The sequence below is a fragment of the Petaurus breviceps genome, unplaced genomic scaffold (assembly GCF_028583685.1).
Source record: "Petaurus breviceps papuanus isolate PSGF00001 unplaced genomic scaffold, PetGlider_PUasm1.0 90842, whole genome shotgun sequence".
NCBI lineage: Eukaryota > Metazoa > Chordata > Mammalia > Diprotodontia > Petauridae > Petaurus > Petaurus breviceps.
In genome coordinates, this window is record NW_027187358.1 from 7,421,941 (window position 1) to 7,442,752 (window position 20,812).

Below are 20,812 nucleotides of genomic sequence, written 5' to 3' on the forward strand. Positions count from 1 at the left end.
CTTCAAAGCTGGTTTACAAAACTTCTGTTATTACCAACCACATGGAAGACTAGGAATAAGGATGATGGAAGTGATGCGGTTGTTGTATACACATACATACATACAAGTATATACATAGGTACAAATAATGATAATTTTAATTGAAAGTAATTTTAGAGAGACAGTATGGCTTACTGGATAGAATTGGTGTTGGAGTCAGAAATATTTGGGGTCAAACCCCATTTCTAACACATATTAGCTATGTGATCATGGGTGAGTCATTTACTCTTTCAATGCCCCTAGAAAATCCTCTTGAGACTAACTTATTTGAAATTTAGCAGATAAAGTACTGCTCTGTAGTGGTAGAATAAATTCTTTACCAGGAGTCCCTTCATTGGTAAAATCATAGATGCAATTAAAAAAAATTATATATGTGTATGTGTATATATCCTATGATAATTACATGTTTCTATAACATTTAAACTTTAGTAAGCTCTTTCCTCACAATAAACCCTATGCAGTAGTTGATACACACACAGACACACACACAACTCAGTTTTTCAAATAGAGGTGAGGGGGCAGAGTCAAGATGGTGGAGCAGAGGCAGCAACCCAGATGAACTCTCCCAACATTCCCCTCCAAACACCTTTAAAATAACTCCTCAAATCAAACTTTGGAGTGGTAGAGCCAATAAGAAGTCAATGTGAGATTATCTGACCTAAAACAATTTAGGATATCAACAGGAAAGATCTGTTACTCCCATGTGGGCTCAGGGCCAGAGCAAATGCAAAAGCAATACCAATGGTGGTCCTTGGAAGTGGCTGCAACAGTGGTGGCAAGAATAACTTTGGGAGCCTTTCCCCCAACATGGCGCTGAAGATGAAGAAGGAAACTGTTGTGCCCCCCAAGACAGAAGTCAAGTCCAAGGCCTTGAAGGCCAAGAAGGCAGTGCTGAAGGGTGTCCATAGCCACAAAAAGAAGAAGATCGGAACATCCCCCACCTTCCGGCAATCCAAAACACTGAGACTTCGAAGGCAGCCCAAATACCCTTGGAAGAGTGCGCCTCACAGAAACAAGCTTGATCACTATGCCATCATTAAGTTTCCCTTGACCACTGAGTCTGCTATGAAGAAGATTGAGGACAATAATACCCTAGTCTTCATTGTGGACGTCAAGGCCAACAAGCATCAGATCAAGCAGGCCGTAAAGAAGCTGTATGACATCGACGTGGCCAAGGTCAACACACTGATCCAGCCTGATGGAGGGAAGAAGGCCTATGTCCATCTTGCTCCAGACTATGATACTTTAGATGTTGCCAAGAAAATTGGAATCATCTAACTTGCTGTGTCCCCATTCCACCTATGATAAAAATAAAGTTTTCGAGAATAATAAAAAAAAAAAGAATAACTTTGGGAGCTCTCAGAGGGTGGGGGGGAGGGGAAAGCAGACAAACTGTTCAGAAAGAGATTACAGGAGCTGGTACTGAGTGCAGCTGGTACTGATTGGCAGCTCTATTGCCCATAAGCAATTCTAGGTACCAGTTCCTGGGTGGAGAGGAGTGCTTTTTGTTGGTCTCAAGGGAATAGAGGCCCTGGTCACAATACTAAGGTCAAAAGAAGTGCTAGCATTTGTGGCTACAGGAAAACAGAGACCATTCCTACATAAAAAACCATAGTGCAGACCAGGAGAGCAATATCCACACCTCTTCTTGGATCAGAGCACCTTTTTAGCACTGGGAACTTGCAGATCCTCAGAACTACCCCCGAAAACAACAGCAAAATAAAGTCTGAAGCTTGGGACAGTGACTCCGCACAACAAGGTGAGCAAAGCCTAACTTTCACATAAAGTTCAAAGTCAATAAATAAGTTAGGAAAAAAATGAGCAAACAACAACAAAGAACTTGACTGTAAAAAAAAAACTACTACAGTAACAGGAAAGACCAAGACATAAACTCATAAGAAAAGAATATGAAAACAGCTACAAGCAAAGTCTTGAAGAAAAATTATAATTGTATCCAAGCCCTTCAATAATTCCTGGAAGAGTTAAAGGAAGAGAGAAGAATGGTGGAGGAAAAATTGGGAAAGGAAATGACTGATGCAAGAAAATTATGAAAAGTGGTAAAAGGCACTCAAAAAATACTGAAGAAACTTGCATCTTAAAAACATAATTGGCCTAATGGTACAAGAAGAACAAAAATTTAAAAAGCAAAATAAACCACATGGAATATAGCTCACTGAAGAAAATAATTCCTTAAAAATTAGATTTTGGCAAGTGGAAGCTAATGCCTGCATGAGACATCAAGAAACAATTAAAAAAAGAAACAATAAAAATAACTTACAAGAATAAAAAATTGAAGAAAATGCAAAATGTCTCATCAGAAATACAAGTTGGAAAATAGATCAAGGAGATTTAGTTTAAAAATTATTGGACTACCTGAAAGCCATGACTAAAAAAAGAGCCTACACATTGATGAGCCTGGCTATATGATGTCTTTATAAAAAAATTCAAGAAATTATACAGGAAAACTATCCTGATAGCTTAGATCAAGATATTCTGCAAAATAGAAATCTAATGAATCCACCAATAACCTCCTGAAAGAGATCCCAAAATGAAAACTCCCAGGAACATTACAGTCAAATTCCAGAGCTCCTAGGTCAAAAAACTGTAGAGGAGATGAGGTAAAAGTGATTTGCCCATAGTCACTTGGATATTTAGGTGGATTTTTTACCTCATCACACCAGAATAGAGTGTAAATACAAAGCCCTATGTAAATGTTAACAAGACCAAAACTCCAAGTCTGTTTCTTGGGGCCTCATGGTTGAAGGTGAGGGGAATGTGATCCTCTAGCATGACCCTCTTAACCTGCTGACATGGAGTGGCATCATTCCTTTCAGCATGGATCTAGTATGACTAGTGTTTTTTGTGTATGTGTCTTGGGAATGCCTTGAACATTTAGTAAAGAAAATAAATGGTAGATTGGATTGGGAGGGCAGAGGAAGAGGGGAAGAAGTTGGAACAAAGAGGGACATGACTAGAAGTCACAAAGAGCATTCTCTCGTGGAGGATTTCTGTTTTGTTTTTCAAATTTTCATTTATTTAATTTTAATGTTCATTTTTTTTTAAGAAACTGAGTTCCATCAAGGGATTGTGGAACTGAATGTTATAAACAAAAAGTAAATAAACAATTTTTTTTAATTTTAAAAATTAAAAAAAGACTTGAGTTCCAAATTCCCTCCCTCCCTCCTACCTTTCCCCCACTCAGTGAGGAAGCAAACAATATATCAATTATACATGTGAAATCCTGAAAACATTTTCATATTAGCCACACCAAAAGAGAAAAACAAAGTGAAAAAATTATGCTTCATTCTGTGCTAGACTTCATCAATTGTCACACTGGAGGTAGATAGCATTTTCCACCAAGAGTCCTTTGGAATTCTTGTGGAGGTTTTAAAAACAAAAGGTTGTGGATCTTGCCTATTTGGCCATCCTCTTCTTGGCTCAGCCAATCTCAGTTCTATCAGCCTACATGCAGCTGTCATACAACTTAGCTTGGACTGATAAAACTCTGTGGCCACCAGGCCTGCAAGAAGGTTGGGAGCTGGCCAACACAAGCTTAAACAGCATCAGGAGAGACTTAAAAGAATTTCCAAATACTAAAGGTTTTTGTCTCCCTTGAGCCAAATTGCTCGAGTACTTATGCTTTGAACCAGTCATTTTACTTTAAACTCTATGCTGTCATTTAGTAGTCCTTTGTTTCAACTGCATTGGCTTTACTTCCTGCCTTGACTGTAAGTTCTTTGAAGACAGGCATCATCTCTTTTATTTCCTTTGCATGTGGGTACAGTTTCTCCTACAGTGATGAGTATCTACATAGTGCACATTCAACATATACCTGTAAATTTAGAATTATTATAGAATCAGTGCCCCTTAGGGAACTTAAGCCGGGATATTTAATTCTACCTCTCTCACCTCCTTGCTTTGTCATTCATATATTCCCAACCAAGTCTTCATTTTTAGAAGGAAAGAGTGTGTGACTTATTTAGAAATCTAATCTGTCTAGAAAGATTTAGTCCCTCTTGGTTTTTCTCTCCAATGAATGAATAGAATGAGGAAAGTCTTAGTGTGTGAATTAGCTGATAGGTCTTTACTCCATTAGAACAGAGTTGGTATACTGGACTGATCCATTTTCCCACTTTTGGGAAAGAGTTAGTTTCAAATATGGTGTTGATTTTATTTTCTCTGTTGTAATTAACAAAAATATTTCAAAGAAGAAGCACAGATAAGAGTCTTATAGGAAGAAAAAGCATGGATGGATTAGACTAGATTGGATGGACTGGACTAGAAAGGAGTAGCCACGTCTCTGATATCCCATGTCAACTGCTGAAGTAGCAAAATAAAGAAAAAGTAGTGACCAAGATAAGCACTAGTGATTCTTGCTGTCTGAAGATTACTTCCTTGTTTCAAATATAGGAAACCATAAGAGTTCTCTTTAAAATGTTCCAAGACATTCCCTATAAGCAATAATGGGTTATGTCCCCTATGGTTTAACCTTACATCCTGCAAATTGGCAAAGTTGGCAAAAGATAGAAATAGTTAATGTTAGAGGGGCTTGGGGAAGGTAAACACACTGGTGCATTGTTGGCAGAGGTGTGAATCAGTACTGTTTTGGAAGCTGTTTGGGAAAGCATTTATAAGTTATGCAAATAAACTGACTAAACTGTCCATACCCTTTGACTCAAGAGTTCCATTAGTAGACTTATACCACAAGGAGGCCATTGATAAGAAGAAAACCCATACATACACCAAAATCTTTATAGCAGCCTTTCTTTGGTAGAAAAGAATTGGAAGGGGATGGAGCCAAAATGGCAGAGTAAAAGCAGGAACTTACTTAAGCTCCCATACCATCCACCTCCAATACCTGTAAAATATGACTGAACAAATTTTAGAGATACAAAACCCACAAAGTGACAGAGAGAAACAAATCTCCCGCTGAAGACAGCCTGGCAGGCCAACAGGAAGGGTCTATAGCACCAGACTGGGAGCTGAGCCAAGTCAGTCCTGCGTGAGCTGCATGGGCCCAGACTTGGGGTGACCCCAACCAGTGCCACAGACCAGCCAGAGCAGACTTCAGGAGAATGAATCACCGGCAGCTATGGCAGTCTCCAAACTTCTCAACCCATAAACATCAAAGAAAAAGTAAAAGGTCAGTAGGGAACTCTGTTGGAACTGAGTGATGAAAAAGCAGGGTCTGGCTCTGGCCCATGGGGCAAGAGGTGGCAAAGGTGAAGTGGCTGCAGTTGCTGCCATGTGGCTGTCTCCAGAGTTCCTGGCCTGCAGATCTTAGGGGGACCAAGGGATCATTCAGAGGATAATCATTCTTGCTTTGACCTGCTTGGATCTGGGTCACAGTCTTAGGTGGTGGTCCTGGGGTGAGGAACGCTAGCTGCCAGAGCTTGTGGTGGCTATAGAGAGGGCACCCTCCTCATAGCTCTGACAACTGTGAAAACACCAGCAACTTGGGGTGCAGCTCTCCACTCTGGAAGTAGAGTTCTACCATGGCAAGAAGCTCAAAAGTCAAATAATTGGATGGCAAGATGAGTAAGCAGAGAAAGCACAATCAGTCCATAGAGTCTTTTTTGGGGGGACAAAAAGGATCAAAACATCGAACTAGAAGAAGACAACAAAGTCAAAATGCCTGGATCAAAAGCTTCCAAGAAAAATATGAACTGCTTACAGGCCATGGAGGAGCTCAAGAAGGATTTTGAAAATCAAGTAAGAGAAGTGGAGGAAAAATTGGGAAGAGAAATGAGAATGATGAAATAAAATAATGAAAAGCGAGTCAACAGCCTGCTAAAAGAGACCCAAAAAAATACTGAAGAAAATAACAGCTTAAAAATAGACTAACTCAAAGGACAAAAGAGACCCAAAAAGCCAATGAGGAGAAGAATGCCTTAAAAAGATGAATTTGCCAAATGGAAAAAGAATTTCAAAAATTCACTGAAAAAACCCAATTCCTTCAAAATTATATTGGAACAATTGGAAGTGAATGAATTTATGAGAAATCAAGATACTGTAAAACAGATCCAAACAAATGAAAAAATAGAAGGCAATGTGAAATATCTCATTGGAAAAACCACTGACCTGGAAAATAGATCCAGGAGAGATAATTTAAAAATTATTGGACTACCTGAAAGCCATGATATAAAAAAGAGCCTAGAAATAATCCTTCAAGAAATTCTCCAGGAAAATTTCCCTGATATTCTAGAACCAGAGGGCAAAATAGAAATTAAAAGAATTCACTGATTGATTCTTGAAAAAGATACCAAAGAGAAAACTCTTAGGAATATCATATCCAAATCCCAGAGTTCCCAGGTCAAAGAGAAAATATTACAAGCTGTCAGGAAGAAACACTTTGAGTTTTGTGGAAACACAATCAGGATAACACAAGATCTAGCAGATTCTACATTAAGGAATTGAAGGGCTTGGAATATGATATTTTGGAGGTCAGGAGCTAGGATTAAAACCAAGAATCACCTGTCCAACAAAACTGAGTAAAATGCTTCAAGGGAAAATATGGTCATTCAGTGAAATAGAGGACTTTCAAGTATTCTTGATGAAAAATCAGAGCTGAACAGAAAATTTGACTTTCAGATAATAGAAGCAAGAGAAGCATGCAAAGGTAAACAGGAAAAAGAAATCATAAGGAACTTCTTAAAGTTGAACTATTTGCATTCCTACATGGAAAAATGATGATTGTAACTCCTGGGACTTTTCTCAGTATGAGGATAGTTGAAGGGAATATATATGTATGCATACATACATGCATGTATAGGAGAGTGAATGTGTGTATAAATACATATGTGAGTGTGTATATGTGTGTACATATATACATAGAAATGGCACAGGATCAGTTGAATAGGAAGGGATTATATTTAAAAAATAAAATTAAGAGGTGAGAGAGGACTTTAATGGGAGGAGGAGAAAGGGAGAGATAGAATAGGGTAAATAACCTCATATAAAAGAGGTAAGAAAAAAACTGTTACAATGGAGGGGAAGAGCAGAAAGGTAAAAGGTCCACCTTCCTCTCATTGAATTTGTCTTAAGAAGGGAATAACATACACTTAATCAGGTATCTTAACCTACAGGAAAGTAGGGGGGAAGGGGATAAGAGGGAGGGATGATAGAAAGGAGGGTAGATTGAGGGAGAGGGTAGTTAGAAGCAATCACTTTTGAAAAGGGACAGAGTCAAAGTAGAAAATAGAATAAGTGAAAGTGGGATAGGATGGAGGGTAATATAGTTAGTCTTTCACAATAAAACAACTATGGAAACGTTTTGCATAACTATACATGTACAACCTATATTGAATTGTTTGTCTTCCCAGTGGGGGTGGGTAAGGAGGGAAGAAGGGAAAGAATCTGGAAATCAAAGTTTTAAAATCAAATGTTAAATATATATATATATATATATATATATATATAATTATTTTTTTACATGCAACTAGGAAATAAGATATACAGGCACTGGGGTATAGAAATCCATCTTGCCCTACTAGAAAGTTGGGGGGGGTGGGGGAGGATATAAAAGAGAATATTGGAGGAAAGGGTATTCAATAGGCTCGCGTGCTATCTTGAGGTAGGGGGGTAGGGGAAAGATGAGGAGAAAATTTGTAATTCAAAATCTTGTGGAAATGAATGTTGAAAACTAATAAATAAATAAATAAATATTAATTTAAAAAAAAAGAAAAGAATTGGAAGCAAAGGAAATGCCCGTCAATTGAGGAATAGTTACATAAATCATAGTATGTGAATGTAATGAAATATTGTTGTGTTGTAGGAAATGATGAATGCGATAAATATAGAGCAGCATGGACAGGTCTATACAAACTGATACAGAATAAAGTAATCGGACACACCAAAATAATATGCAACAATGTAAACAGAAAGAACCACCAAAAAAGCTGCACAATCATTAGAAAGAAGCGTGACTCAAAAGAAGAGATGTGACAAGACACGCCCAACCTAGCACTTTGCAAAAGTGCGATCTCCGCAAGCATTGCACATTTCACATATTTTCAGGCTTTTTCAATATATTTATCGATTATGTTGATCATTTTCCTCTTATTTGTATTTTTTGTCTTTAAAATACTTTTTGTTATATGGGACAGCTCTCTGGGAGGGGTCAGAGAGGAATATAGGGGGAAACTGTGGTGATATAGAAAAAAAAAAAGACAAAAAAACTTATTTTAAATGGATTGTGTCTGGCCAAAGTTGGTGAGACCCATCTGCAGCAGGTCAGAGCATGCAACAGGGTTTTGGGAGATCCATCTTTTTTTTTTCTTTCTTTTTTTAATGTTTAATGGGAATGTTAAATTTGTTGGTTTTCCACTTTTTGAATTATATTCCCAATTTATTGATTTGCTGTCTCTTTTATTAATGAAAGTTTTGAGAGCTACAAATTTTCTTACACCCAGCCCTTTTGGATTTGCTTCCCAGACCTCAGAAGGAAATAGAAAAAAAAAATAGAAAAAGTCAATGAATAATTTCTTGAAGGGAAAATGTGGGGTTTTTTTGCATTTCTTCACATACCAAACACAAAACACAGAGTTTGGCACATAAAAGGCATATGATAAATAGTTGCCTTGACTTCATTTGCTGATATTTATCTCTAGTAATATCTTACTCCTAGAAGGCTTACTCTAGTAAGTTTATTAGAAACTGTTTGTATATGGGCCTACATATTACAAAATGAATTTTTAAAATGAAATTTGAGAAATATCCTGGGAATGCTTAGGCTATGCTGACTTCATGACGAAAGTTGGGAGACACAAACAATCCTGAGCATCATGACAGCACTGGGGTTACCTCCTTGAAAAATTCATACACACACACACACACACACACACACACACATATATATATATATATATATATGAAGACATATGTATGTCTCAAGAACAAGTAGACATATATATATATATATATATGTCTCAAGAACAGGCAGAGATTTAAAAACCAGTTCATCTTCTAGAGCCCAGTGCTTTTCTATCTCTATAAAGACAAATGTCGTTCTGGAATCCAGAAAATAGACCCTCCAATGCCAGCCAGATTTTCCATAACATTGCTCTGTGGGTCTTCCACAGAAAGTATACCAGAATACTGTGGAGAGAGTATCCTGGGTACTAAATGAGATACAGGGAAGCCAATACTTGAACAACCAGACCTTGAAAGAGAGAAATAAGCTGGGATTAAGACAGAAGTTTGATAAACAAGACTAAATGCAAAAACCTCTGCTTCAACCTCACACTCACTTAGACTCAAAGAAATGAGCTAGTATAGTAGCTGATTGACAGCCATCCTTGAAAATCACCTCCTTAGCTGTGACCCACACTCATCAATAAAAAGATCCTTCTTCACAGAGAGTGAGAATAGTATATTCCATAGAGACTGGATAGACTCGAGGCCAAGACTGGAAAACAAACAAAAAAGCACAACACTTATAATTCCAGAAATACTTTCATTAAAACTGATATCTGAGCAAGGCTGCTGACCTCAACACAAAGCAGGCAGTAGTAGGTCAACCTATGGTTGATTTCTTCCTCACTGCCCTATTACCACCAGTACTGGAAGATAATGTTAAAAGAGCAAAGTTTTTTCCAGATACATGACCTATCTTCTTCCTCATCAGTATGAGGACCAAGACCTCAGAGAAGGTCTTGGTTTTCATTGGTGAAAACCAACTAGACAGATCTCAAAGAGAGGGACAAAGATTACTACTACCTTACAAAATGTTTGAAATCTGCTACTTTATTTGTTCCTTACAACATGTATTGTAGGCAAGACATGCTATTATCTCTAGTTTATAGATGAGGAGACTGAGGTTGTGTGACTATCCCAAGATGCACGACTGGTTAGCAGCAGAACCAGAAATAGAATAAAATATATATTAACTCCTAATACTCTTTTCACAATGCCATGCTGCTTGAATCCAAAAACATTACCAATCAGTTGACCCACAAATATTTATTAACTGCCCACTATGAGCAAAATATTGTGATACAAGCTGGAGTGAAAAACCATGATCCCTGCCCATAAGGAGCTTGCAATCTAGTAGGCAGAATATACACACAAAAAATGATAATGAGTAATACAAGATAATATGGGATAAGTGCTGGGTGAACAGCAAATACTACATTTCTATGTAATAGAAATCCAGAGGGAGAAGTTACTGTGAGGTAAGGTACTCAGAGAAGGCTTTATGGAGCTTTGAAGGAATGTTAAGATTTCAATAGAGAGAAGTAGAGAGGGAATTTAGAAAAGGGAAAGAAATATTAGAGTGAAATACATAGGAAAGGATAAATAGGGAGGAAATTACATGAGAAAAACTTACATGAAGAAGGGCAGAGAAGCAGGAATACATAGCTTTGATTCCAGGAGAAGATGGAGTGAAGAATTGATGTAGTCAAGTCAAGAACCATTTTTAAAGCACCTACTATGTGTCAATCACTGGTAGTCAGAGAGTTTGAGATACTTTGTGTTAAGATTGTTTGAATTTTATTCTGTAGGCACAGGAAGTTTTTTAGCAGAGACATGGCTTCCCCAGAGTCATGTTTTGGGGAGATTAATATGCCTGTGGTGTGTATGATGGATTGGAGGAGAGACAAACTATAGTCAAAAGACCAACTAAGGGACTCAGACATCAGACATAAAGGTATCGGAAGATGAGGACCTGGATTAAGGTGGTAGTAGTGGGAACAGAAAGATTTGGATATAAGTATTATTAGAGAAGATTAGAAAGAATTGGGGAACTGACTATTATGGACATGGTCCAAAATTTCTAACCTAGGCAACAGGGAGAATGTTTGTGCCAATAACGAAAAGAGGGATGTTAAATGACATGACATACCTGAGGTCACATAGGTTGTAAGCATTAGAAATAGGATTTCAATCCAGGTCCTCTGGCTCCAGGACTCCAGAGTCATACCACATTGTCTCATCTTGAGGAATAAGCATTCCTCAAACACATCACTATATACAAGGTTCTATACTAAGCACTGTTTATACAAAGACAACAGTAACATTGTCCTGACCCTCAAATAACTTACAGCCTAACCTGGGAAATAACATGTGTGTGTGTGTAAATATATATGTGTGTATAAATATATATATGTGTGTGTGTGTATATATATATACATATACATAAATGAGCGTGGATAGCAGACATACATAAAGTGAATACAAGGTGGTTTTGGAAGAGACAGGCACTAATGGTGGGGGGCATATAGACAAAATATAGACTCACTGGCACTTACAACCTTTTACAACCTGGCCCCTTTCCTTCTTTCTAGTCTCTTTACATATTACTCATGTCAACACACTCTTTTGTCCAGTAATGCCAGCATACTTGTCAGTCAGTCAATCAATAAACATCTATTAAGCACCTTCTATATGTCAAACTGGAGAAGGAAATGGCAAACTACTCCAGTTTCTTTGCCAAGAAAATGCCAAATGGGGTACAAAGAGTCGGACATAACTGAAAAATGGCAGAACAACAATGAACACTGTGCTAAGTACTGGGGAATCAAATGGGGTAAAAGACAGTCCTTGCCTTGCTGGAGTTCATAATCTAACGGGGGAGATGACATATAAAAATTACATACAAACAAGCCAGATACATGATAAAAAGGAAATCAACAAAGGGAGGGTACTTAAATTAAGAGATATTGGGAAAGATTTCCTGTAGACAGTGAAATTTTAGTTGGCATTTGAAGGAAGCTAGGAGGCAGAGACAAGGAAAAACTGGTTCTTTACATATATCTTTGTCTGTTCCTTTGTACTGTCTGTCCTCTTTGCCCGGAACATTGTCCCTTCTTACTTCCACTCCCGTGGAATCTCTGGTTTCCTTAAAATTCAATCAAATTCCACTTTCTACACAAAGCATTTCCTGATGCCCCCCACCATTAGTGCCTGTCTCTTCCAGAACCACCTTGTATTCACTTTAGTATGTCTTTTATATATGCTTATTCATGTATATATATACATATATATTTATACACACACATTATTGCCCAAGCTAGGATGTAAGTTATTTGAGGGTCATGACAATGTTACTGTTGTCTTTGTATAAGCAGTGCTTAGCATGGAGTGTATATAGTGATGTGTTTGAGGAATGCTTATTGTGAGACAATGTGGTATGGCCCTAGAGCCCTGGAGCCAGAGGACCTGGATTGAAATCCTATTTCTAAAGCTTACAACCTATGTGACCTCAGGTATGTCATTTAACATCCCTAGTCCTCAGTTTCCTCTTCTGTAAAAAGAAGGAGTTGGATCAGATGACCTTTATGGCCTTTTCTAGTTCTAAATCTATGCCCCTATGATTAACTGATTGATTGATTGAGTTAGAGGGCAGAAAGATGACTTCAAGTGAGAGGTTTCCTTAGATCTAGAATAAGAGAACTATATCTCTAGCACCACCTACCTGCTACCTTTCCTCAGTCTACTAGCATAGTAGGGAGAGTCATGGTCATGGAAGGATCTTCATTATGGGGGCTCTGATAGTGTTGGGGGTATCTATGGCTCCACTCCTTTATACTCACCTTTAAAAAAAAAAATACCATCTATACAACAACAACCAAGTCTTCACTTTTAAAAGGAAAGAGTAAGTGACTTATTTGGGGATCACATTCTATCCAGGAAGATTTAGCTCCTGTTCTTTCTCCCCACTGAATGAAGAGAATGAGAAAAATGTTAAGGCAGTGCCTGAAATGGCTAATAATATATCTCTACTCCAGGAAAATAGAGCTGGTGCACTGGGCTGGTCTGCTTTCCCTCTTTCGAGAATCAGTTTCAAATGTAGGGTTGATTTTATTTTCTCTGTTGCAATTAACTAAGAAAAATATTTCAAAGTCGTATAATTAAAGGCCGGCGTTTTATTAGGGTTTAAAATAGTCGCTATGAAATTTGCTCTCGCCACTAGTAATTACAATGTACATCTTAATATCCCTCTGCTTGCCAGTGCTGGAGATAACAGCCCTCTGTGTATTGCATTTGGCTCGCACATAGAAGGTAAAATCCTTATCTTATCTCAATCTGCACACAACAACCAGCCTCTCTTCCAATTCAACCCTAATCTTCTTAGTAAATAATACTGATATTTTTCACCATAACAAAATGGAGCTGCTGCCAGATTCTCACTGATAACACTTCTCGTTTACACACCATTCTCTGTCAAAATCTGCCTGATTTTTCTTAATCTCTTTAACTTATCAAAAAAATACTTTTTACATTCAGCCATGGTAAGTTCCTTTCTACCAAATAATAATATTATAAATAAATCCTTTTGCCTACAGCTGTCTCGTTGAATAGATACCAGGCTTCTTCACTCTGGTGCCATTTTATGCTTGGATGGAAATAATTTGCTCTTCATTTTTTTCTGCAAATTTAGGGTCCTTTCCAAGTGGCCAGCCACACGGTTTATTACCACAAGGTCCTGAAGCCATCTTGGTATCTGAGTAGGGGTCAAGGGGTCATCTTAGCCTAAGACTCATATGCTTTCATTTATTCCCTATAAAATTGTGCATATCCTTTGACCCAGCAATACCACTGCTAGGTCTGTATCCCAAAGAGATTTTAAAAAGGAGAATGGACCTATGTGTACAAAAATACTTATAGCACCAAAGAATAATGGCAAAGAATTGGAAACTGAGGAAATAAATGCCTATCAATTAGGGAATAACCGAACAAGTTGTGGTGTATAATTGTGATGGAATACTACTATGCTATAACAAATGCTGAGCAAGATGCTTTCAGAAAAGCCTGGAAAGATATACATGAACTGATGCAAAGTGAAGTGAGCAGAACCAGGAGACCATTGTATTTAGTAACAACTGTATTGTACTATGATCAATTGTGAATGACTTAGTTATTCTCAGCGATACAATGATAATTCTGAAGGACTTATGATGAAAAATTTTTTTCACCTCCAGAGAAAGAACTGATGGAGCCTGAATGTAGATGGAAGCATATTTTTAAAAAGACCTTTATTTTTCTTATGTTTTTTCTTTTTGTTCTGTTTTTTCTTTCACAACATGACTAATAAGTAAATATGTTTTGCATGACTGCACATGTATAACTTGTATCAAATTGCTTGCTTTCTTAATAAGGGGAAGAGGAGGGAGGAAGAAAGAGAATTTAGAACTCAAAATTAAAATAAATGAATGTTAAAAATTATTTTTATCTGTACTTGGAAAAAGATTGGAAAAAAGTTGACTTCTCATCCACACACTGTATCCAAAATATGGTGTCCAAAGAAATAAATTCAAACACTTCAACTTAATTCTGACAACCTCTACCCCAGTGTCACATTATTACCCCTGTCTTCAATCAGAGACCTACATTGGCTGAGAGAACAACAGAGCAGGATCAAAAAACAGTAGAGCCATAATTAACAATTGTAACTTGTTCAAGTAGACACAAAAACATACCCTCTAATTAGTTAAGATAAATTAGGTTGAAGAAAGGGGTAGACTAATAAGTCTGAGTCACCAAACTTCATGAAAGAGGGATAGGCAAGATAATATGAGACAGGGTGAGATTCTCTGGGAGTATAGTCAATGATCATTTGGAAGCTTCCTATTTTAACTGGTTATATGGTATGAAAAGAACCCTGCAGGGAAGCTAAGAACCCGTATCTGGGTTCCAGTCCCAGCTTTGTCACTGCCAAATCCTGGCACCTCTCTGAGCACCATTTTTCTCATCTGACAAATAGCTGTATTATCAAATGTCTATAGTCTTTTTTAGATCTAAAAATCTGTATTCCTTATAATTCCTTATAATATATTCATGCTCTGGCAATCTGGCGAAAGGAGAGATGTATGGGATGAAGTAGTAGAGGAAGGCTTTCCAGAGGATAAGATGGGCTGGGCCTTCAAGGTTGGGGAAGATTTGAATGGGGAGAGTCGAATGCAGTGACAGACAGAGGAAAGTGACACACTGAGAGCGAGAACAAAAAAGAAAAAAAGATTTGGGAAGAGGAGGACTTTAACATTCTAAGATAAGATGAATATCTTATTGATATTAATAGTTGAAGCAAGAACATGACAAACTATTTAAATTACTTATTGTAGAAAATCACAAAATAAGAAATCAGTCTTTTAGAAGTCTTTTCTGTTTTGGTGCAAGGGTGGGAGAAGGGAAGGGAATAAGTATTTAAGGGCCTTCTACATATCAGGAACTATGCTAAACACTAAAAATATTATTTCATTTGATCCTCACAACAACGCTGTGAGGTTGTTGTTGCTGTTAATCTTCCCTTTAAGAGTCTCAGAAGGTAGAACTGTGCCTGCCATTTTTCAGAAATTTAAAACTTTGCTTCCTTAAAGTATACAGGACATATCTGATGGCAACCACTCTTCCATTCCATTCCATGAGCCCAAAGGGGACAGAGTCACCTTCTAATGTTTCCATTATATCCAGTTCACCAGCTTTGTCGATTATAATTAAGTCCCTTTACTTCCTGCATGATGAAATTTATCAGCAAAGAAGTATAGCAGAAGTTTGTCCCAACTATATTGGTGTTCTTATGATTTGAAAAGAATAAGAAGGGTCAAGATGGTGGAATAGAAGCAGGTCCTCCTCACAGCTCTGGCTTCCACCTTCCCCAATTCATGTAAAAGGGGACTCTGAACAAACATTGGAGCTGCAGAACCCACAAAATGACACAGAGAAGCTAACTTCCCGCTGAGGACATCCCAGCAGGCCAGCAGCAATTGGCCAGTGCAACGCTGTGGGAGCTGAGTCCAGGCCTGCGTGAGCCAGAGGATTTAGCCCCAGGGCGGGCCTGACCAGCCACCAGCCAAAGGGACTCCAGATCACCAGAAGCTGTGGCCATCTCCAGAATTATCAACACATAGATGCGAAGGACAAAGTGAGAGGTCAGTGCAGTCTGGACTTTGGGACCCAGTAGTTGGGAGTGCAATGGCTTTTGCCCCCAGGGCGAGAAGCCACTGAGTTGCTGCTGCTGTGCAGTTGTAGCTACGTGGCAGCTTCAGCCCCTGGCCTGTAGGGCTACCAAGCGACCAGTCTGAGGGGTAATCACTCTTGCTTTAACCTGCATGGATCTGGATTGCAGTCTAGGGTGGAGGTCCTGGGGTGTGTGTCCAGCTTGCCAGAGCATGTGGAGGCTTCAGAGAGGGCACCCAACTAATACCTCTGGCAGCTGAGAAAACCCCAGCATTTGGTATGAAGCTCCCCTGTCTGGTAACAGAGTCCTACTGTGGTAAAAAGCCCAAAAGTCAAGTAATTGAGTGGCAACATGACCAGGCAAAGGAAAAAAAGCAAACAGAAGATTCCAACATTATACTCCTATTTTGGGGACAAAAAGGATCAAAGCATGGAACAGGAGGAAGACAATGAAGTCAGAACTCCTGCAACAAAAGCTTCAAAGGAAAATATGATCTGGTTACAGGCCACAGAGGACCTTAAGAAGCAGATAAGAGAAGTGGAGGAAAAATTGGGAAGAGAAATGAGAACAATGCAAGAAAATTACGAAATGAGAGTCAACAGCCTGACTGAGGGAAATCACACCTTAAAAAATAGACTAACTCAGGGCGACTAGGTGGCGCAGTGAGTAAAGCACCAGCCCGGAGTCAGGAGGACCCGAGTTCAGTTCTGGCCTCAGACACTTAACACCCACACACACACACAAAAACTAGCCATGTAACCCTGGGCAAGTTACTTAACCCTAACTGCCCTCCAAAAGGCAAAAAAAAAAAAAACAACAGACTAATTCAATTGGCAAAAGAGGCTCAAAAAGGCAATGAGGAGAAGAATACCTTAAAAAGCCAAATTTGCCAGATGGAAAAAGAATTTCAAAGGCTCAATGAGGAGAATCATTGCTTCAGAGTTAGACTGGAACAAATGGAAGCTAATGACTTTATGAGAAATCAAGATGCTGTTAAACAGATCCAAAAAAATGAAAGAATAGAAGGCAATGTGAAATATCTCATGGGTAAAACCACTGACCTGGAAAATAGATCCAGGAGAGATAATTAAAAATTATTGGACTACCTGAAAGCCATGATCAAAGTAAGAACCTAGAAATCATCCTCCAGGAAGTTCTCAAGGAAAACTGCCCTGATGTTTTAGAACCAGAGGGCAAAATAGAAGTTGAAAGAATCCACCAATCACCTCCTGAAAAAGATCCCAAAAAGAAAACTCCTAGAAATGTTATAGCCAGGTTCTGAAATTCCCAGATTAAGAAGAGAATATTACAAACAGCCAGGAAGAAACAATTTGAATATTGTGGAAACACAATCAGGATAACCCAGAATCTGGCAGCTTCTACATTGAGAGATCAAAGGGCTTGGAATATGATATTCCAGAGGTCAAAGGAGCTGTGATTAAAACCAAGTATCACCTGCCCAGCAAAACTGAGTATCATGTTTCAGGGGAAAATATGGTCTTTAGAATAGAGGACTTTCAAACATTCTTGATGAAAAAACCAGAGTTGAATAGAAAATTTGACATTCAGATACAAGAAGCAAGAGATGCATGAGAAGGTAAACAGGGAAAAGAAATCATAAGGAACTTATCAAAGTTGAAATATTAACATTCATACATGGAAAAACAACAATTGTAACTGATGAAACTTTTCTCAGTATGAAAATAGTTGAAGGAATATATATGTCTATATATGAGGGTATATGGGCATATGAATACATATGTGAAAAAAAAGAAAAGAATAAGAGGAAAACATCTATTCCATTGGATAGATCCTCTGTGGAAGATTAATGGAAAATGAACAAGAGTCAAGCAAGAAGACAAGGCATGAAGGGGTTACTGCTGCCATCAATGAAATGAGTATGCATCCAGATACAACCACAGATCTACTGAAGTACCAGTGTATATGAAAGAATTTTTAAATAATTAGAACTGTCTTAAAACCTAATGGGCTGCCATTAGAAGATGGCAAGGTCCCCTTATTGGAAGAATTCAAGCAGAAGTTAGAGGACTATTTTCCAGAGACTTTGCACCAGGGATTCATGCTTCATAGTTATGTAGCATTTTAAAGTTTGCAAAATGCACATTATCTTATTTAGTTCTCACACTAGCCCTATGGATTAGGTGCTATTATTATCCACATTTTACAAATGAGGAAACTGAGGCTGAGAGAGTTTAAGTGACTTGCCCAAGATCACATAAATAGTAAATGTCTGAGGCAGATTTGAACTCAGGTCTTCCAAGTCCAGAACTTCCAGCTATCATACCACCTAGTTGCCTTTCAACTCTGAAGTTCTCTGAGTTTAGTTCCAAATTTCTCTGAGTTCAGACACTTGGTTCTACCCATAAAAGACTATGCAGAAAGCAAGAGCTTGATAAATGTCCATTAAATAACTACTGGGCTCCTGCCTCTTTCTCACTCTTTGGACATTCCAATTCTCCTTGCCCCGTCTGAAGGTGCAGGTTTGTGAAGACAGCAGAAGGGCATGGTCAGGGCCAATAGGCTGATTCCCCAAAGGGACTTGATGTTCAGGCTTGAACAATGAAGCCTTTTCCAAAAAGCCACTTTTGGGAAACAGCTAGAATGGTCTATATTAGCTTAGGGACAGTTCTGTTGTTCATGATTTAGGGACATTGGTTTATATGGTACAGGTGTGCCAGAAGTTAAGGGCAAGGCATTCTAACCCCTAACTTCCCCTGCCAGGTGTAGACCCACCCTGTGAGTAGCAGGCTTAATTGGACCCTCATTTATTATTATAATGAGGACCCCTTTTCTAATATGTATTTCTAGCCCTCATGTGGCTGAACTGTTATTTTTCTCTCTTGACATTTTTTACCTCTGAAATGTTTTGGATAAATATGCAGCTGAAATGGCTTGTTACTGACTGTGTACATTTTCAGTTGAATGAAAAGTAAAGAAATACAGCATTTCGCATATAAAATATTCCGTTAATGTTATATAATTTGGCTGCAAAGTATCATTTTGCTTTTATGAAAGGGTTTGGTGAAACCCTCGGGAATAGCAGATGGCTAACATGTAGTAATTATCGGTTACTAAATATCACTTATATCATACTGATCTATTCATACAACTGTAACCACATTAAATATAAAAAAGACAATACATAATATGAGTACTTGAAACAACGGCAGGATTTGAATAAAATGGGGGAACTAATTTTAAGTGTAAATGATTCTAGGGGGCTATATAGATATACTTGGGTCCCCCGTTTATTATAGCCATATTGCTCTCTGTTCTAGATTTTCACAGGAGGCAGGTCTCTCCTGGCAAACAGCTGGCACGGGCATGCATGGATGAGGAGGCAGCTGGGGCATGGAAGTCAGTGCACGTACAAATGCTATGAATTCCCCAACTAGAAAGCCTCAGCCCAGAACTCCAGAGCCATATTCTGGGTGACTGGGGAATATTCTGTTGCCAAAGACTTCTTTCCATGATTTTTTGTTGACAGGTGTATCACCTGGGACAGGCAGACACTGGAATATATCATGAACTGATATAAAAAAAAAAGTTTTCATTTTCTGGGAAAAAATAAATGAATTGGTTATTATCTCTGAAGTATGTTCTAAAAGTGTATTATTCTATTAATTCTCTACTTTGTAGATGTTTTGTAGTAGGGTAATATATTGGAAATGGAATTGGACCAGGAGTCAGAAGACCTGATTCTTAGTAGCAGTTCTGTAATTTATTAATGATGTAACTTTAGATAACCTCATTTATGACTGAGTTTCTTCATCTCTAAAATAGAAATAATATTAATTCCCCTGTTAACTTCATAGGGTTAGTATGAGAATCAAACTATTACCCAGCATCCTACTGGTTTTTTAATCCTAATTTTTAAGAGAGAACTTAGTACATAACAATTCTTTTAAAATGATTTTTGTTTGGAATGAATCATTTGATGAGAAAGTTCTTTGTAAACAGTAAAGTGCCATGAAAATATAAAATATTGTTATGATGTAATGAATCTTCCTTCCCAGGCTAGCTTCTCTCTACTGTACCCAAGACCTCAAAGATTATCACTTATATCTTCCTATCTTCCAGTCAGATAATAATAATAATAATTATTATTATTATTGTAGCTAACATGTATATAGAGCTTACTATTTGCCAGGATTACTTTACTTTCATATTAGTAACAAAACACATTACGGTGTGGATGAAAGAATACTCTACCTGGAGTTGGTCAGCAGAAGTTCAAATACCATTTCTGCTACTTGTTAACTGTGTGAATTTGTATTGTGTGCCAGGCTCTGTGCTAAACACTGGAAATCCAAAGAAAGGCACTAAGTTCTCAAAGAGCTGACAGTCTAATGGGGGAGACAATATGCAAATAACTATATAGAAGCAGTAGACAGGATGAATTGGGAGAAGTATCAGAGGGAAGGCAATGAGATTAAGGACTGGGAAAGGATTCTTACAGAATCTTACAGCTGAGACTTAAAGGAAGTCAAGAGGTAGCTATAAAGAGGGAGAAAATTCCGGGCATAGGGGCAGCCAGTGAAAATACTGTAAGGAGATGGAATGTCATGTTCAAGGATCAGCTAGGTGGCTGGTATCACCGGATTTCAGAATATATGGGAGGGAGTAAGATAACATTCCAACAGATTAGGAAGGAACAGAATATTTTATAAGTGATCCTAGAGGTCATATTAAAGTGTGAGGAGATATGGTCAGGTTTACATTTTAGGAAGATCCATTTGATAACTGACTGAAGTCTGGATTGCAATGAAGAAAGGCAAGGAGACCAACTAGCTGGTTACTGCAATAGTCAAGGAGTGAATGGAGAAGATAAGGGCCTACACCAGGTTGGTGGCA

General features: G+C 38.1%; 1 protein-coding gene across 1 annotated transcript; it reads left to right on the forward strand.

The window, feature by feature from the left end:
• Positions 1-781: 781 nt before the first annotated feature.
• Positions 782-1,254, forward strand: LOC138148921 (large ribosomal subunit protein uL23-like; the record flags this gene model as incomplete). The annotated part of the gene is made up of 1 exon (XM_069071789.1): positions 782-1,254. A coding segment is annotated over exon 1 (408 nt), but the record flags the coding sequence as incomplete, so codon positions are not given.
• Positions 1,255-20,812: the final 19,558 nt, after the last annotated feature.